A 20,546-nucleotide genomic window follows, 5' to 3' on the forward strand; every position below is an offset into this window, starting at 1 on the left:
GGCCAGGATCGAACTTGCCTCTTCCGGGTCAGCAGCCAAGCGCCATTACCACCGCGGATGATTCCAGAACCCTTAATCGTTCCTTTCCAACTAGCAGCCGATCACCCGAGTTTACGTCGAGCTGTTTACTTCACTGGTGTTACAATTCGCTTAGGTACAGCGAAGAAGCAGCAAAAAAAAAAAAAGTAGAGTATTGCTGCCAGAAATTTTGGTCTCCTCAACGCGGTTTTACATCGATACGCCAGTCAGTCCCCTTCGAATTAACGGAAGGTGTTTCTCGGTGCATTCGTTTATGTCGATTTGGTTGCCCTTGTTCTAGCCAGAGCATGCAAAACAACGACCACAGCGGCCTGGCGGAGCCACGCTTTCCTCTGGTTTGTCGACTAGCGCGGTGACAGTAGCTGCTGAGTGTCGAGAGCAGGCTGTTGGATGTGAGTCAACAACGCGACTCACGCAGGCATGTTGCGCACAGGTGTCAACGACGGCAGCCGAGGCGGGCTTCTGCTCATCATAGCTGCGCGCACCACTCTCCAAAGCGCCTCCCATCGAGTGCGTCGGCAAACTGCGCGCCGCCGCTGCGCTCCTCACCGCACCGTATGCCGAGGCTGCCGCGCTGTTACCTGACCGCCCGTACCTGTTTTGGAGAAAGGAGGCGCAGTGGCAAGAGGGGGCTCGAGCGGCCGCTCCCGCTGCCGGTCGAAGTTAGCTCTCGTCCGCTGGCTCACTTCGCTGGCCGTTTGTACCTCAGCGTCACCGCCTTCCGCTGACGAGGCAGCGCCGCTGTTGTGTCACAAAGGCCCGTTCGAGCCAGTGCGCCGATCGCGCGGTGGGACCCCGCAGATGACGACCACGCTCGTCCGAAGGTGGTGCCGGTGACACCGAACAGGTGGTGGCGAGCGGTGAAGCTTCGCGCGCAGCCATGGAGACCGGCGCGGTCGTGACTGCGCTCACGTTGTGCCTCGCTCTGCTTTGGGAGTCTGGTGAGTCCCTTCGGCTTTCTCGGGCGCACCACGCCATTCATAAGACAGGCAAAAAGGAGAAGACGAGCGCTAGAGTCTCGGTTCGCAGGCGCTGCACCTACCTGCGCGTGCAACTGTGTCAGTTGCCTCGCGAGGCGTGGCGCGGTTACGAAGTTACGCGCGATGCATGCCGCTGACGACGCCGTTGTTTCGTCGTACCCAGGCGCCGGCTCTACATACGTGGACACGTTGCGCGAGACGCGTGTCAAACTCAGTGCCGCGCCGAGTAAAGGAAAAAAAACGGGACCGGCATTTGAGTGTCGTGTGTCACGCGTTTCTGCGGCGACGGGCCGGCGGTTAGGCCTATACGCTCACGAGCAGCGTTAGCGCGGTTCAGGCGTTCAGGTCGTTGCAAGTCTACGAGGGATAAAACTCCACCGTCGGTGCTCTGTCGGAGGAGCTCGAAGAAGAAAGCGGTGCTCGCCGCAGCTGCCTCGATCGGCGACTGTCACGCGCCACTTGGCGGCGGCCAACGGACGACATGCAACGGTTTCGCGCAACGGCGGCAGCGGCGGCGCGTGTTTCCGAAGTGGTCGCGTAGCGTGTTTCCTTCCCGCGAGGCTGATCGGTGCGGGAAACAAAATAAGAACGTGGACGGCCAAATAGCGCTTGCAGATGCGCATCCGCCGGACGACCCGCTTGCCGAAGGTCAAGCTCCGTGCATGAATGGCGATTCTCTTGCCGGCCGCCCTCCGACCGCTCACATAGACCTTGCGTGCCCACAAAGCGGTCCGTTCGGTTCGGGGCCGCGTCGGTTGAACTTGCGGTGCGTTCGAACGCGCGCGCGCTGGGCACCCGGTGACATCGCCGCTTGGACGCCTGCCCACATTCCGGCGCTCGACAGGCGGCGTGGCTTCGCTTCGAACGCTTCATGGGAGCGCGGGAATTTCGCGGTTACCGCCCAAACCTGACGTCACCGTGCGCCAAGAGCGCGGATCGTGCACAGACGCTCGGAGAGGGAGCAGCGACCGGCTTTGCGCGCAAGGACACGGGATGGATCGAGCGATCGCCCCTGGACTCCCGCTGAGCGGATGGGTTGCTGCAAAAAATACTGGCGTGCCCTAAGGTGTTGAGCAGTGCGTTTCACACCTGGTATTCCCACCCCAAACACGTGTCACTGCGTTACCGTAAGAGAACGTTGTGTTCATGGAGGAAGGGGCAAATTACAGGCAGTACAAATGCGCCAACCAAAGCGCCGGAAATTCCTTTCAACTGGCACGTTTGATGTCCTCTACCCACAGTTATACGCTTTTGTTGAGTCGGAGCAATCCTATGCATCAACGCCGGTGCCGAGGCTTCTACTGGCAGTACTGATCTTCCTCAAGGCCCTGACACGAAGGCTGATTGCAGAATAATAGTGCTGCTCTACGGGCCTTTCTCGTCCCATCAACCGCTTGGAAAGTACCACGTGAGGGTTCTGAAAGTCGCGCTGCTTCCTCTTGACTGCGTTTCATAAAAGTGAAACGCATATAACGGACGCGGTCCTTGTTGCTCGTGGTCATCATTTTCTATCAGAGGGCGAAAGTGATGGAAAAGAATCGTGTATCTCTGTCCCTTTATAAGTTGAGTGAACCGACACGGTTCTTTTCTCTCTTACTTCTCCTTTTTGGGCCATTTTTGCTTGTTCGTCATAGAAGGTGCGATGGGCTGGTGATCGAACATATGTCCTATGTGACATATTAGTGTGCTACGCCTTTCTACATATGCCTCTCAGTTTCGCGTATGTGTACTGAGGCTATTGCTACCTGCTTCGTCTACATTCTGCTCCGCTGTGCAGTGCATCACCGGTAATGCATGTAAGGCAACTCCTGCACAAATGGTTCGTATACGAGCGTAGCGCGACACTGTTTAGTCTATGGTGGCACGTTGCGGCTGTTTACAGTGGAGGGGGGGGGGGCACTGTCTCCCTGATGTATTTCAGGAGGCATATGGACACGATCCTTTCTCGTTGGCTTTAGCAGCCACTACAGAAGTCGACTGCACTGCGGGACCCAGAGCTAGTTACTAGCCAGTGAAGTGCCTTCAGACGGTTCTTGGGGCTTCACTTTGTATGTTTAGTGTTTCATACGAAAAAAAAAGGAGAGAGGCGTGCGTGAGCCGTATGCGAGAATTTCCCTGCCCGTGAGTAGACGCAGAAGTCTGAGCTGTGAACCTCTTGGGCCATCTGAATGCGGGAATGCGTTTCATGTCTGCATTCGCGGTTTTCTGTCCGAGTGCGACAACGATGTTTGGCCGAGTTGTCCGAAAGTATAACACCCATGTTTTTATATGCATATATTTAATCCATGGCCACGAAAAAGAAGACGGAGGAGAGGAAGGAGCAGCAGACAGCGAAGAAGATTGTGGATGACAGTGGGCGCTAGTTTTATTTTTTCTTGTTCGCATATGCATAAAGCTTTCTTTTATAGCTAAATATCTACAGTCGTTTTCTTTGACATTCATCACCAAACCATGGGCAACCCTCTGTCGTGAATGTTGTGCCAAGTCAGACGAGGTTATAAAGATAACGGCCGCTTTCACCCTGGACATGGAACCTGTGGCCGCATCCCCAAGCATTGAAGTTATTCCTGCAGTATAGGTAGCGGTTATACTTTTCGGTTTAAACTGAAACAAAAAATATTACAAAAGTGTGCCGAATTTCAGTAACCAAATTCGCTTTTAATCGAACATTCTCAGTATCCTTGATGCATGCAGCAGCTAGCTCGCTATCGAGCAGGAATGCGACTCAGTCAAAGGGGGAAACTGACAAATTGTACGAGCCAAGGGTGTTGTGGGACTGTGTACCATTGGATTATGCAACGCAGTTATGCATTTCGAGGTATTGCTCCGCTGCCTACACGCTTCTGCATGCAGACTAGATGGCTCCACTTCGTCGCCAAGCGTCGTCTCCTATCGCAGCGCTGTTGATCACTGTCAGCACCCGCTTTGGGCAGTTACTTGGTCAAGGAAGTTTCTTCACTGCATGTAAGGACACGCGAAACCATGCATAAGCCTCACGAAAAGTCTCATGTTCTGGCTATCGAGGCGGTCAAAGCGGCAGTTCCATCACTGACGTCAACACGCAGACCACATGACGCCCCGCCCTCTCACTTAACGTAGTGCAACAACGCAACGATAACTTGGCAACCCACCTTTTAGAAATCAACTTCCACTTGCGTTTTGTCTAACGGTTCCATAATTTAACTTCCGTTACTTTCTTTTTATTGGTAATAGCATTTCTTTATGAAAACGCAGCTCGAAGTGCTTTACCAGTGATTAAGTACCATTTGTGGGTTAATTACTTGTAAATTGAATGCTTACGTAGGAAGTAATATGTGCCGAAAAAAATGAAAATAAAACTGCGTTTCGAAATACAATCGAAAAAAGTTTGGCGTATTTTCAAAAAATGAGAACAAAAAAGTCCGACCCCTAAGTACAGGCCGCTCCGGCGTTGGCGTGCACAAGACTGGAAGCTGTTTTTCATATTGCCTACGCGTGTTTACTTAGTAAAGTTTCATTTGTAGAAACCTGGAGCTTAGAAACATTTCGCGGCTTCAGTGCTTGACGGCGGAGATGTGTCTGAAGTCACGCACAGCAAATTATAGCAACCGCAAATCACAGCTGTCTTGAAACCAAGAGGTTCATAGACAATTCATTATTCATGAGCATTATTTCCTACAGCCACTGAAAACAATATGTCAACTACAACAATCAAGACAAATTTGTAGGTTTTGCAGAAGAGAGAATACTGTTCGCAGCCCATTCCATACCTCGCCGCAAACGAAAATGTCGTTTCGTTGCTTTTTTGTTTTTTGTTTGAATTGTCGTTTCGCTGCTCAGCCCGATCAATTATCTATGAAAAGGTATGCAACAAAGTTGCAACATTGCCCATCACGGAGTGCGCTTTTCCACTAGGGGAAGGTTGGTATATAGCAGTAGTAAGCTTCATTTGGTGCAAGATTACAAAGTTTGTCCGGGGTGAGAAAGGTAAAGGCAGTTTCCCGCCTGAAGAGTCCATTCCACCCTTGACAGCAGTGGCGACTACCTAAAGAATTCAGTCGAAAGCACTTCTATGCAATACATCAGACAAAATTTCACAACTGAACTGTAGATCAAACACCTAGGAAACATGTATGTAAGTACGGTTACATCAGGAATACAATTAACGATTTTACCAGGAATAAGTGAGAATGCCACTGTGGGTATCAAGAGAGCCTTCTGATTTCCTGAGGATTGGCCACTGAAATATGTTCGGAAAACTCGGTCTCTCTTTCTGTATACGACGCCACTTTAACGAATGTTTCACAAGCCCGTGCGGGATTGTTGTAACATTGCTTGTTCAAGCTACCTTGTCATGCATCTCATACCCAGGGTTAGCTTCTGTGGCGACTGCACTGCGTTCTATAGATGTAGCGCGGGCCATTCTCTCGTTGACAGTTTGATCCACGCACAAAGGCGGACTGCACAACACAATTCCAACTCGCCGGAGGAGTGCCACTACTAGTGCTTGACTGAAACGCTCGGGCTTACGACCGGCCAGTGCTAAGCATGAGCGCACACTCGAAAGAGCTCGTCTGACAATGGTGTATAGCTGCACCTTGCACTGTGCGAGTGTAACCCAAGATACATGCTTCCTGGTCTTTTGTAAGCGCGAGCGGCAGCATATCACACCACTCGCTCTTTCGATCATATAGTTTACAGCCGTCCAATGGCAGCCGTGGTAACACGGACATGAGCACGCCTGGGAAGGCGCCTTACCCTTCCTCGTTATGACTGGCTTCGTTGAGAATACGCGTTTCCAGAATGCATTTGACATGCAGACGAGGCAACTTCGTCACAAAGTACCTTGGCTAGGGTTTATTATTTAACAACGGTTCACGTGGTGAGCGGCTTCAGAAGTCTTCTCTGAAAGCAGTGGGGTGAAAAGGAGGGGGTGGGGGGGGGGGCAACGGCAAGCAGCATGATCGAACTCTATAAACCGGTGCACCTTTCTCCTTCCAAACTCCTTTCTTTAACTAGCTTCTCTTCTTTATCTTTGGTCTGGGCATTATGCCTTACCGCAACCCACTTCCTGTTCTGAGTTAAATAAACATTAGTTAATTCACGAACAGCTGAAAGCAGAGGGGAACTAACTTCTCTTTTCCATCCCTGGAAAAAAGTTGGGGAGGAGCACGACTTCCTGCCTTGCACATGCTAGTTTAAACCAGCTTTCTCGTCATTCCAGACAATGGCGTTCATGCTCAACTCTCCTTACATGGCTGCCAGCCACAGCGCTGTTAACATCGTCACGTGCTTGACGCAATGCACAGCGGTTTCGGAATACCTGACGAATGCGAGAACTGCAGAGCAACTGATAATGACTGCAACGTCTGGGCAGCGGATAACGTGAATCCGTGAAGACTTGTTCGTAAATACATATTCTGCTGCTTGCTATCATTGACGTGACATATGGCCGTTCGTACAAGGAAGCAAGGACTGTCGACCACTGCAAGCGCAGTTCATCAGCGAAAGGGAAAACCGCGGAAGAGCAGAGAGTGAGTGAGTGAAAACTTTATTAGATCTCTCAAGGGTTTCGCGGTTGTGAAGTCTCCGTCGTCTTCTCTGGCGCTGGCGACTTGAGGCTTCTCGTCAGCAAGGGTGGGCTCCTATTCCAAGGCTCCACTGAGTCGTGCTGCATCATTCGCGTGCTGCACTAAGGCCCTTTGGGTCGCGAGCTCGCCGCTGGTGAGCCGACTCTCCCATTGCTCCGCACTCGGGTGTTCGTGTTGGTGGAATGCTTTGTTGCGTTCGCATTCCCACGTGATATGATAAAGTGTAGGTGTGGCATCGCACCAAGGGCAGGTGGCTCTGTATTGTGTCGGGAACATCTTATTAAGTATGTGTAGGTTAGGAAAGGAGTTGGTCTGTAATCTGCGCCAGCCGGTCGCTTCCTCCTTTGTTAGGGCTTTGTGTGGTGGTGGATATCTAATTCTATAGTAGGATACAACTTAAAAAAACAGCAGTTGCTAACACTGGGCCGCAGTCCGCGGCGTCTTGTATTACTCCGCTGGCCAATCGCAACTGTGAACTAAATCAGCTTTTTAATTTTTAATTATATCAAGCAATCCACGTATCAAAATTCTAGAGCTCATAATTTTTTTCTTGTGGTAAGCTTCTTGTTTACATAACACGAAACGTTTAAGCAGTGCACTACTTTTTCGTCGTGGAGGAATTTTGTGCGCGGAGGCTGAATGTGGGCGGAGCTTCACTGCAGACTTAAGTTGTATCCGACTATAGCTCCCCTATGCAAGTGCAAGGTCTCTGCGTATCCCCCTCGCAAGCCTGTAGGCGGAGCTCTGGAGCATTTGACTGCCCTGCTCGGAACGCGTTATCTCGAGCTAGGCTGTCTGCCCTTTCGGAAAGGAAGCGTTACGTCTAGTGCAGGTCGTGGAACGCACGTGGAGCAGCCACCGTGTAACCTTGACCCGTCTCTCGAGTTTCAAAAAGGAGTCAGGCACTGCGAAGCTTGCCACTTTATAGCTCAGCGCGTGGGAACTACGCTTTTTACAAACTAGAAGAGCTTAGAGTCACAGTTCGATGCTCTTAGTGCCAGCGCTGAAAAATACCCTTTGCTATCTTTTGAAATTCCTGCCGTTTTTTGACATCTTGCGTAGAATACATAATTGAGGCGTTCAATCTATGAACTCCATGAGGACAAGATTTCATTTTAATGCATGAAGTGCACTATACGGTTACATTTTCACTTTTTTTCACATATTTTTGTCCGTCCGTCCACACATGAACCTGGATAACTGTAAAGCACAGGCTTGGATAGCAGTAGAAAGAACCCACGTCTTTGTCAGCGTGCTCAGTGTGCAGAGCAGCCACATACAGCGCGCACTGCATACTTGGCAAGAAGAGGGAGGAGACTACAGGTTATCCATAGATTTCTGTGCTGCTACTACAGCAAATCCGCGAGATGCTCTTACACACCGAAAGTAGGACGTACACTCGCCGACCATTGTAGAAAGACCTAAAGCAGCTTTTGCTTCAGAAGGGAAAGGCTCAGCCTATTCAGAGGAGGATTCGCTGAGGAGCGATTGTGATCCATGTGATTAGCGGTGAGCTGTGCATTGCTTCATGCATTACAAGCTCGGCTCAGGTGCCGGTACCTGCTACCTGAACTCCCGGCGAAAGAGCGCTTTCATTTGCTGGAGAGATAGCCAGTGTTTGTAGATAACGCCTCCTACTCGGGTACTGTTGGTTTCTTTACTCTGCAAGAGATGTGATGTTTTGTAAGCCTTTTCTGTTTAGGAAAAAAAAAATTCTTATTGCTGTTAGCAGAAATGTGGCGCGCCAACCTGATAAGCTTCTGCAGTTCATCTTGGCCTTTTGCGATTATCGCTAGGAAGTCATCTTTTACTCATGTGATGCTTCAACATGCGGTTTGACTAATCAGAAGAGTGCCTTTACTGTTATGGCTTATTTGTCCATCCTTCAACTAAGTTCAGTGTTCCGAATGGTGAAAATAAAAATGCGAGTTTGAATAAATGTGCCTTCCCTTCATTACTTGGAATCGGATTCTAAGTTAACTATTTATTAGTGTTCGGTCCGTATTAGAAAATTTGATATCGCACAGCCATAATTACGAAGACGTTGCGACGACGCAGAACGAGAGCTTCTTTCTCCATGCACAGTTAATACCTTGCAGTTGTGCCGCTCGTGCAGGGAAAAAAAAAGACTATCAATCGAGGTAACGTGAACAGTCGGGCTTTCCTTCCGGCGCGCAGATAGAACGCGAGATGCTGAAAAAAGCGGGTCACGTGCCCATGCATTTGCCGTGCGCCAGGATATTCGAGGCGCGGCTTCCCTTTTCAATCGTGTTCCGTCAGCTGGAGACTTTGACGAAGGCTCCGTTACTGGCTGTTGCTAAGCGCAGAGACTCTCTGGTGCACAGATAAAACGACGAAGAGTGATGCGCTGACAATTAGGCAGTTGGCCCCGTTGGCTACAGTGCTTTCGGCAGGCTTGGCAGATTGCTCCACAGGTGAAAAAGTCTGTGGCTATGCGAGTGTGAAACTTGTCCTTTTTCATAACTATTTCAGCTGAACTCAGACTTTACGCAGGAAAAAAAAAAGAAGACGAATGATACTCATTGGTCAGCCAGTACAAGTCAGCGGGATGTCATATGATATGTTATGGTACGGTACGGTACGGTATTGTATGATACGGTACGGTACGATTCGCTATATGTGCAATGCTATACTATTCTATGCTATGCTATGCTATGCTATGCTATGCTATGCTATGCTATGCTATGCTATGCTATGCTATGCTATGTGGGGTTTAACGTTCCAAAGCTTCACATGGGCTATGAGAGACACCGTATAGTGAAATTCTAATCGATTCGGAACGCCTGGGGTTATAACGTGCACTGACATCGCACCACAAACAGGCGTGTTTGAATTTCTCCCCAGTCGAAATGAGGTCGCCGCGGTAGTGATTCGACCCTGCGTCCTTGAGCTCAGCAGCTGAGAGCAACAGCCATTAAGCCACCGCGTAGGGTGATCTAAAATAGTGTGTAGAATATTGCTATCTCCGTTCGCTTTGCAGGGAGGAGAGGGCGCATGAGGCCAGTAATGAATGACATGGTGTTATTCCGACGAGTACAGAGAGTGGGGTTTTCCTGTATTCATAAAAAGTAGTAGACAGGTTTACTAAAAACGAAAGGGAGTAAAACACTCTTAAGGAGAGGCGTAGTGAGGTTTAAGAACTTACTGCCACTGCTCTCCCTAATCTGCCAAAAGCTTAGTGGCATTTGCACAGAAACAGTCATGCCGTCGTGAGGAACGTTTTTTGCAAGCACAACATGCTTAATATGAAGGAGGCAACGTTGATGACTCTGTGCTTGGTCACTATAGTTCATCTCATCCACCTACGGACCTATGAAAGGGCATGAGCTATAGCGCAAATGGTCAGTTTCGTTAAGAACCCGCGTGCCTCTGCTTCGAGGTCACCTTGAACTGCCCTATGTTTGCTGTTCTCAGTGGCAGGTTTGTTGCGTCCTTCTTCTACACAGCTGCTATTTAAAACTCATGGCTTAAAATCCGCAGCTGTCTCTCTTATTGTTCTAGCTAATTCATTTCTCAGCCAAGGGCTGATTGCCCCTATATGCGCAGATGCACTATGTTTAGCACAAGAAACAAGGAAACAGATTTTGCATCCAGTCGTGGAGACGAATGTCGCTCATGCAAGCTATGCCTCTTGATGCTTATGGACATAATATAGTACAGGCGCGGACAAAAGTAAACGGAGCACGCAACTGTCTTTGAATATTATTCACGCGTCACCTAATTGAAATTTCCAGCAGTGGTGCGCGCATGCTGGTAGCGGAGGTTGGTGGGCTTTCTTGTAGACAAACAACGCTTCTTCATTACCAATGGAGAAAGCGTGATTGCACTTAGAACGCAATAGCGTGCTCCGTTTACTTACGGCCGCGCCTGTACATAAGCAGGCGATGCAAAGAGCGCGTATGAAGTTCTTGCGTGTTGCTTTATATGTCCTTTGTGGCGACCACCCACGTGAGCCAGGGTGGCGGCGAGGGTAATCAGGCACGACTTCGTGTAAACGCACGACCAGAACAGGCCACTTCTTGGCAAAGCGATGGCTCGCGCAACAGCGAGGACGGCAAGTTTCGTTCGATTACTACGCAACGCATCTGATCGCTGACCCACTTACCACGTATTGCTAAGTGCAACAGGTGTATACGTTGGCTGCACGCGTACGCCGTTCCCGGAGGAGTAAGCTCAGCCGTAGACAACCCCGTTAGTAAATGTATTCTCGAGGCAAATAACTAAACTTACACCAGATTGGGCACGACTGCATCGGTGCTTTCCATGTCCCAGTGAGATTCAGCTCCGAAGGAGGTATTCTGATGGAAACTTCCCAAATGAGCTGCATATATATGGAACGCATATTATAAGCTTAATTTACCAAAAGAAGTTGCAAGTGGGTCTGGTCTTTGCAGAGGAGATCTAAATAGTTACAACAAGCTGATGCAGATGTCTAAAATTGTTTTTTTATGCTTCATTGTTCGTTACATTTCACTGCAAATGTTAATTATGTGGTTACTGTACAGATAAGTATGGTTTATGAGGGGTTGCAAATGTCTTTGAAACAATTTCTATATGAATTATTTTTTACTTGAATACTTAAAAAAAAACGCTAATCAAAGTTTTACATGAGTGCTCTACTTTCTTGTACCTGTGTAAAATAAATGCGCGCAAATGCTTTCAAGTGGTCGCTCGCAGCAGTTAGCGCGCACGTCTATTGGAACCTATTCGTATGTAAAAGCAATAGTTGGGGAGGGGGGGGGATGACATAAATGGGAATACGGCGCATTATATCAATACAAGTTGTTACAAGGCGTGCATGTTAAGTGTCTGAGTAGGTGTGCTGTCGTTCTTCGCTCGCACTTTAATTTTAGAGGCGTAACGTCACCGCTGTTGTAAGGGGCCGATTGTGGCACCATCCACCATTTCTGCTTTCTTTTCCTGCAAGGTATTCATATTTTCCGTGCATTATTCGCCTCGACTGCGATGGTAACACCACTGTTCGCGGGCTTTTCTGCACCACATTAAACAGCAATAAGGTTTCAGCAGCTTACATATTTAACTTATTAAAGAGCACAAGTACACCAACTCTGCCGCATGGTGCAGAGTAATAAACGTTTTCACTTCACCTACATAGCGCGATCCACACGCGTCTTCGTCTGGACCCCCGAATAACTGAGAACGGCTGTGACGTACGCCATCATACATGCTTTACTGCATGCCTCTCACAATTCTTTGGTTTATACACATCGATGCGTAATTATTCTAGTGCCTAAATTAACACGGATGTGTTGTGAAGAAAAAAAGACAACGATACTTAGAGCTCCATACGCGTACGCTCATGAAAATGTTTTCGTTCAGGCAGCGCTGGGGGCCTGGGGCGACGTGACGCGAGAATTCTAGCAGAGGCTGGGCTGAGGAGCAGCCACTGTCAGCCTTCGTCGTGGAGCGGCGCTTGCGCTCATGGCGTCCGTAGCCCGTGCGCGGGGCCGCGATCGAGGTCTTTGATCCCGCGCCAGCCGGCAGGCACGCGTGGCGAACCCCTACGGAGCCGCGCGTATGTGCTTGATCAACGTCCGGATCGTCATTCTCGGTATTTGACGCTGCGCAGCCTTCTTTCGCCGCACGCCTTCGGCGCTCTGCCTTTCGCTTTTCTCAGCCCGCGCGGGCATAGGACGCGCCTATACAGTGTACGAACGACTGCGAGTGTGCACGGTTGTATTGCATGTGCGTTTTGTGAATTTCTCTTTTTTTTTTTTGTCTGTCAGCGCCGTGGGAAGTAAATCTTCGAGACAGAAACAAAGGGGTAATGTTCGGCGCACTAGTTTTGTCGTCATGATTTGCGTGCGGGATATAGGGCAAACCGAACTTGTTTCAGTGAATCTATCTATTGAATATGCGAATTAGACTTTTAATTATGCTTTCAGTAGCCGGTATTCATCGAGCATCATTAGATGGTGATGCGAAAGACAGATGAAACTTAGTGTCTGACACTACGCGCAGCTCGTGCGCAGAAATCGTAAAAAAAAAAGCTAAAGAACAAACCGATCTGAAATGACGCCATGCGGAGGAATTCTGCCTAACAAAAGGCAACGTCGGACACACATGGTGTGACCATAAAGTGTTGCCTCCTGGGCTGAAGCTTCTTAACACTTCTCTGCGGCAGCGATTTTCGAAGCGCTAATCTCTGTGCCTTCAATTTTCTTAGGTGCGGCGTGACCCCCAGTGAGCTTCTGGAGAAGCAACCTTATTGGAACCAACAATAGATTGCAATAGCAACCCGGCGTGTAGGTTTTTCGCGGGCTCTTTGAAAAACAAGGCCTGTCCCACGGCTTCATCTCGTGACTCAGCATTTCTGCCGCCCAGAATAAATGCAAGACGTGCCCCACCGGTGACCCACGACGCAGTGAACGTGTTAAGTGATAGAATTGAACGATGCTGCATTCAAATCAAGGCTCAGGGCATCCTCTTTCCAAGGAGGACATAACTTTTCTCTATAGTCCCCATCAACCAACGGTGCATTAATTGCACCGGTGACCTCTTCGTCGGATGCGAAACGTGCACCGTATACATGCTCCTTGATCCTGGGAAACGGTCACAAGCCCGATGGAGCGAGGTCTGGGCTGTAAGGTGAATGAGACAAAACAACCGACCTCATTCTTCAAAGAAGGCGTGTAGAGACTAGTGCAGCAGGAATGCGAGTCCGTAACCGTTGGTAGAGACATTATAATTCGAGATGTGCTCCCGAGATAGAGATACTTATAACTCTCATTTAAACTTTCGTTTGAAACTTATCTCTCAATTCACCGCCTTATAAAAATGTTGCTTTCCAAAGGTGGGGGGGGGGGGGGGGGGGGGAGGCGCAAAATTTACTGAAAGCTTGTGGGCACGCACACACGCGAACAATACATTACACAGTGAACTCGGTGACACTGTTGTGGAGGCCATGAGTACTCATGCCTTTCCCTTCACAACATATAGTAGCAACATCTCCTAGAGCAATATCTCAAGGCTCTGATAGTGTTAATAAATGAATGAAAGAACTTGACTGTCACAGTAAGGGCTTGTTGTATCGCTTCCTTCGCGATTAGCTCACGCTCTTTCCGGAAATGCCACATTGAGGGGAGGGGGGGGGGGGGGGGAATTATAGGACTATAATCCCTGAAACAAGCAGTGCAGGCACTCATGACAAAAAGAAAAAAAAACACGCAAAGTTTACTTCCAATACCTTTAGTTCACAATCATGACTTTAAGCATACCTTATGAAAATTATAAATGGTGGAATAAACATACGCAGGTAGGAGATGGAGAGAGAAAAGAAGAAAGCCTTATTGCCACGAAAATTCAAGATTTCTTCTTTTCTACGAGCAACATAGGAGGCGCGATGAAGTCCGCAATCATTGTACACTCCACGCCACAAACCATTTAAGCAGCCCTGTACGCTTTCTTCTTATTGTTGTTAATATCAACACCATCGACATCACCATCATGTTTTTGTTGTCCTCGCACCACAAACAAAAAACGATCAAACTGTCATCATTATTCTCCACAAGAATAATGCGACAGTTTACTTTTTTTCGCCTATGTACCTGTAGCTGACTCACTGTTTCTCTCAGCATGAACCTACTCAAGTGGACGAGAATTCGCGAACAATGTTGGCTGTTACAACACTTCCCGTAGGGACGGCACCCCTGCGATGCTTCTCGCTTACAATTTGAGATGACGGGACCAGTCTTCTCTATTGTATTACACAATGTGCAGTCTAAATGCTCGAAATTCACAAGAGGAAGAAACGCAATTACATCTTTCATATCCCATTAACGGAAGCAGAACTAGGTACGAAATGGTCAGGAATCACAATGGCGTTCAGTAAGTATCGCTGGGCTAGTCGGTGCAACGTGCTCGATTCTGCGACAAAGGCGCCGCTGTATTCTTTTATTTTTCCGTCGTCTATGTTCCATGTGTCGACGCAGAATCAAGCGACGGTGTTCCGACATCCATCGTGCTCATCCGGTGCTTGCTCATCGCCATCAACATCGTCTCTTTTAATGCGAAGTCCGAACATTTCCTCCGGCCTTGGTCGGAGGAAATGCCGCCGAATGACGTTTACTTGGGGGCGTGGCTGCGTACACTCAGCGACAGCACGGTTTGGGGTTTACGCATCGGTAGGGTCTGAGTTTGCTGCCTGACGCGACAAGCAGAATCCCGTTTTTGATATTTTAAAAACTGTCACGATTATTATTTACGGTGAGCTACAAGCCTCTAACTTACAAGCAGGCGCTTAGCTATGCTGTTGAAAAGGTAACGCTTGAAATTTACTTACCACCGTCGCGCTATAGTTAACACAATACATCTACATGTTTCCTGACGTTCGCCACCACTCGGATTATTATGCTGCAAAAGCCGCATTCATACCTCGAAAATCCTATTTTAAAATAATGCGAGCAGGTTCCGCTGAAGCGTCCTGCGTAATCTAGCGCGTACAGAGACTTTTGACGACGCAAGCGCACCAAACAACAGCGAATACAAGCAGTAGCCCTTCACTCGACTCACTCAAATAACCTTCCCTACCCATATCCCACTCCTCAACGGTGGCCTCATTAGTGGATGTGGAAAACTGACGATCAGCAAAGTTGTCTAAATTATTCTTGTGGCATCATTCATTCATTCATTCATTCATTCATTCATTCATTCATTCATTCATTCATTCATTCATTCATTCATTCATTCATTCATTCATTCATTGTGCGGTACAGTCAATAAGGTTTCCATATGCTTTGCTCTGTTAATTTAATACCTTGTTTATATCCTAGGGAAGCGAAAAGAGGGGCTCGTTATGACGTACACCCCCAGGCAGAAGTATACGGCTCAAGAGATTTGCTTGCTGCATGTCCCGCTATGCACCCTCAGCGACCGTAATCTCTCGAAAGAGGAATGGCTTCGCGTCCTCAATGCTCCCAAGCTTTGAACTGCTAGATTTGCTAGGGAGCCCTGCTAAACAGCTTAGAAGCACGTCCCTTGTGCTGCATACTTTTGACGGTGACTGTGCATGAAAGAACACTGAAGGAACTACTGGACACCAAAAGTAACCCCAAAAAGGATGTCTTGTATGAGCACAGAACATTCTACTTAATAAATACAATAGAAACGTTATTTAGAACCCTTCATTTAACATGTCTTCTAAGCGACGTACAAGACTTGTCTTTGAAACATGTTACATAGACCAGTACATGGAAGATATATCCGAGAATTCGAGCAGACGTCCAGGGTGGTGTGTATGATTTTCGGTGGGGTTATGTGGCACGTGGGCTATGTACGAGGGACGCGTTATGAAGGATCTGAAGTAATCGCATACCACACTCACCATTTCACCTCCATCGAAATGTGGCTGCCGAGGCTGGGATCAGCAACCAAAGGCCAAAGCCACTTAGCCACCGAGGGTCTACCCAGGAACGAACTTCTCATTGTCAACCAGAAAGGTCTTTCTTATAGAATTTTTCCGTAACCTGATATATTTGTCGTTGTAGCCTTTCGTAGATATCTGTGGAACCTATACTGTGCGCGATGGGAAAGAATGTAGCGCTGTATAATCGCGTAGTAAGAAGCTGTCACGTTGCACATCAGCGACAGCAAGGGGCAGTTATTGTTCACGGAATCGGAAGTGTAAAGCGAATCTCACTCGCATGCTCGCTTGCTTGGTCACTCACTCACTCACTCACTCACTCACTCACTCACTCACTCACTCACTCACTCACTCACTCACTCACTCACTCACTCACTCACTCACTCACTCACTCACTCACTCACTCACTCACTCACTCACTCACTCACTCACTCACCCACTCACTCACCCACTCACTCACTCACTCACTCACTCACTCACTCACTCACTCACTCACTCACTCACTCACTCACTCACTCACTCACTCACTCACTCACTCACTCACTCACTCACTCACTCACTCGCGCACGAACAAAAAAGGCCGTCGTTGCATTAACTTTCATTAGTCGTGACGCAAAAATATGTCAACGGAGCGTCGACGGGCGTAGCGTTTGTGGCACCTGTATGGCCTACGCTTAACGATCATTTTACAGCTGCTGCTGCAATACCTTTTACGCAAAAGCATAAGCGCCCCATAATTTTTTTATGAAGCTCTGTGTGAGCTCCATAAAACTGGGAAGGTTCTTCTGCGAGGCGCCATACGAGCTTGCGAGACACCTAAAGGTCCACCTGAAACGCTCAGCACAGGCTTGTGAGACAGCACTGCCGACCCGACAAGCGATACGGTCGGCAGAGCTGCAGAGCCGCGACTTTACCCTCATTTGACTTAAAGGAACGCGAAAACGCGGACAAGTCCTGCGCGTAACTCGCGTTTAAATATTGAGCCCAAATCTCTTAGAGCAGCAGCAAAACAGTTCTATTAAGATGACACCATAATTAGCCAACTTCTTTATTCGCATTTTAATGAGCAACGTAAAGGCAAAACCACCAGGCGATGGATAGGGCGTCGCTCCAGCTATGACATCGGATTACATTGAAGCTTGGGTCGGGAAGGGGAGGGGGCTCCGTAAAACGGCTATCATACTCTCGCAGTAAAAGAAATACTTGTTCCATACGCCAACAACAGGCGAGGATTCTAAGTAAACACGCCGTATACACGCTATACGTGTTCGCTCCTGCCACGTGGGTGCTTACAGGTGGCGTAACGAAAAAAGGGCATGAAGGTTACTTTAACGACATCCTTCCTTGTGTTATTGCTTGTGTATATGGACGAGGTCAAGGCATTGAACAGCACGCATGCATTCCTGCAATGGAGTTATCTGTGCGTAGCACGAATGACCGCGGCGTTTTACGAAGTAGCAGGGAAGAGCGCGCCAACTTTTCGAGCGTGATTGTGAATGCTGTGTGCGGAGGTATAATATTTGGCTGAGATGTTCATGATAACGCGACCCAACGATTGGGCGATCTAACTCACCGCCAAAAGTGAGGCTGCAGCCCCACTTTTGGAGCACCAAACTAATTTCACCTCTGCACGCATGTACACGCGTGCATTATCTACCGCTTCTCAGGCGAGGCGATCAAGTGCTGGGAGTGCAAGTCCCACGCCGACCCGCGCTGCGCCGACCCCTTCGACAACACGTCGCTGCCCATCGCCGAGTGCGCCGCTCGGTCGCTGCAGCACTACCCTGGCCTCGCGGCCACAATGTGTCGCAAGATTCGACAGAAAGGTATGGTTTCTCTTGTAGGATTCAACCTCGCAGCGCTATGCTCTGACTGTACACCTCTACCAACTTCTGCTCCTGCTTCTATCGCGCCTTTGAAAGCAGCGTTAAAAGAAAAAGAGTTCGCTATTTTTAAAGAGTTTGCCGTAGCCATGTAGAGCTTCTCATGCACTTACCTAGAGGGAAAAGTGGCGACGAGGAACTTAGTTTATCGCAGGAATGCCGTGAAGTGGTGAGTTCGCATTTGGCCTCGCTAGTGTTGGGCCGATAACGCGGGTTCATTCGTATAGCAGTACGACTTTTCTTGAAGCAAACTTCAAAGAAATGCTTTGCTGATTTTCATGTGAGCCGAATTCCGAATAGTCTTTTACGCTAAAATTTTTAAGAAAGTGAAAAACATCCTAATGAAATAATTTAATCCGCATCAAGTGGAGACCATCGTGCCTACGATGTCTAAATCTATAGCCACCGTATCACAGCGTAGCTGTGATTCCGTGGCAGAATCTACGTTTTCGACCTAGCTCCAGCCAAGCCAAATTGAAGTGTTCACCGGCAATCCCGTGGTGGATGAAGTGCAACTTGTCTGACCCGCATTTGATCAGCACGTGGTATTCGACTACGATTGCTAAATAAATTACGATTTGAAATTCTTGTCATGCTGTTTCGGTTTCGACTTCAAACACCGAACGATGGCAGTGGCGTCAAGTTTCATTAGTTCCGTATAAGTCTCGTAAGGCATGAAAAAAAACCGCATATTAGAGGAGCTTCTTCATTCGTTGTCACTTCGGATCTTCAGGCAGGCTACCTTAGTAAATAGAAACGACAAAGCAGCGATTCTGTCGCAGTCTTTTTTTCATGCCTCACCTGTCCTATACTGAATCTTCACGTCACAGCCATCTTTCGACGGCTGAAATCGAGACTCAAACAGCGTGAGAGTAGGAATTCAGTTATAATTTATTCATTTATCATGGGCAAATGACGCGTGGTGATCCATGTATATTAATGTCTTCCTCATCATTAGAAAGAATAAAATACGCAACCAGTGTTTTGCGGGCTTCCATTGTGCCGAGTTGTATAGCATTCTTAAGCAGTTTGCTGTAAATAAAACCACGAATAACGTTCATGAATTGCCTAGGAATCTAACTGTGACCTTAGGACTAGTTGGTCATTTACATCGGCTAAGCGGTGGCTGGGGACCCGAGTCTTATAATTACAAAACGAAAGGACAAACGTTGTGATGTTCCTCGTCTACAACAGCTTCTGCTTCTAACAGGGGACGCTGCCAAATCCACGGTATAGGGCCTGCGTTTCTGTTAGCTGACAGCCGCGAGTTCTGCATAATTGGATTGAAAACCACTGCTGTTTGCCTTTGTCCTCCACGCTGCGCATGAACGTCGCGGCGCACGTGCGTACGGCGTCTCAAGCTGTTTCTTTGCACATATGTGCTTGGTGCGCAGTGAACGGCAACTGGCGGTTCATCCGGTCTTGCGCCTTCCTGGGCGAGCCCGGCGAAGGCACGTACGACGAGAACTACTGCCTCATGCGGACCGGCACCTACGACGTATTCGTCGAGACGTGCACGTGCAACAGCAAGGACGGCTGCAACGCCGCCCCGCACCATGGCGGACCGCTGTGGCTCCTGGCGCTGGCCACGGCGGTCGCCACCTGGACGCTGCTGGGCGCGCTACGCCAGTGACCACTTCGGGCTGCATACTCCCCTGTACCACACAGTCTACTCGGACTCCGCATCTCACTGCCTGCCCAAGGCTCACACGCGCGTGCGATGCGAGGACAATCGCCGCGCGCGACCGGCGCCGCATCATCGCCCTTTCACAGTTGGATGGCAGTGTGTCCCCGACACGGGGTCTTCCTTGTGCTCTTTACTTCTTGCGCGCCAAGATCGCGGCCTATGGACGCTGTAACATGTGTGATGCCGGCAGTTGCTTATTGGTATGCAAGAACCGGACGCGCTGTCGAGCACGAAGCAGTACTGAAAACCAGTCTGCATCGCGGTCCCAGAGAAATGCCTCCGCTTGTTCGCGCAGTTGGGGGAACACTCCAGGCCAGAGTACACGGACACTAGGCAATAGCCTGTCAGGCTTGTTACCGAGCTAGTACTTAAGGGATTGCCCTTTCACACGTTATACGGTGCGCTTGTTAATCGCGATGAGCGTCGGGCACCGAGAACACAGGGTTAACTCCTTGCCAAGGTGGGTGGGGTCCAACAACGCCGTATACTAATTATCAAGCGCAAACTAAAGCGTAACGATGTGTGGTCTCAATTTATCACTCTACTGCTACACTTGTCGTTTACATGGGCTGTCCAGGAACGTTGAAGCACGTCAGAAGAATGGCCTGAGGGGCGAGTTGGTGCATGATGAAATGAACGGCGGCGCAACAAGAAGAACACAACAAGAGAGGGGACACCACATGCGCACACTACCAACTGTTTATTGCATGGGAAGGTGGCATATTTATACATACAGCTCAGGCATGACACTCATCGCATTATCGCACAGACCCAACACGTGGAAAAAGAAACAGCAACATCAGGATAAAAGACAAGAACCCTTAACCTCTGCACAAAAAAAACTAAAAGATTTTGATAACAGAACTTTGAGCAGGCCATCTCGTAGCAAAAGCTTTTTTTTTCGTTTTGTTGTTTCTTGGGTTCTGACTGCTTTTGCTTTACACGTTTGACGCTGCCTTTGCTACGATTGTATTTTTTTTTGAC

At 48.7% G+C, this 20,546-nt stretch overlaps 1 protein-coding gene across 1 annotated transcript; it reads left to right on the top strand.

Moving 5' to 3' along the window:
• The first annotated feature begins 614 nt into the window (after positions 1–614).
• LOC149353323 (UPAR/Ly6 domain-containing protein crok-like) lies at positions 615–20,078 on the top strand. The gene is made up of 3 exons (XM_089577319.1): positions 615–980; positions 17,660–17,818; positions 19,270–20,078. Exons 1-3 carry the CDS (start codon positions 920–922, stop codon positions 19,506–19,508), a joined length of 459 nt encoding a protein of 152 aa, XP_089433445.1. The 5' UTR covers positions 615–919; the 3' UTR covers positions 19,509–20,078.
• The last annotated feature ends 468 nt before the right edge of the window (positions 20,079–20,546 follow it).

The sequence above is a fragment of the Amblyomma mixtum genome, chromosome 3 (genome assembly GCF_055824585.1).
Source record: "Amblyomma mixtum isolate Tamu chromosome 3, ASM5582458v1, whole genome shotgun sequence".
Taxonomy (NCBI): Eukaryota; Metazoa; Arthropoda; class Arachnida; order Ixodida; family Ixodidae; genus Amblyomma; species Amblyomma mixtum.

Coding starts and splice junctions, on each gene's coding strand:
- LOC149353323 (XM_089577319.1), top strand. CDS start 920: ATGGAGACCGGCGCGGTCGTGACTGCGCTCACGTTGTGCCTCGCTCTG. Junction 981..17,659: donor CGCTCTGCTTTGGGAGTCTG/GTGAGTCCCTTC, acceptor ACCGCTTCTCAG/GCGAGGCGATCAAGTGCTGG. Junction 17,819..19,269: donor TCGCAAGATTCGACAGAAAG/GTATGGTTTCTC, acceptor CTTGGTGCGCAG/TGAACGGCAACTGGCGGTTC.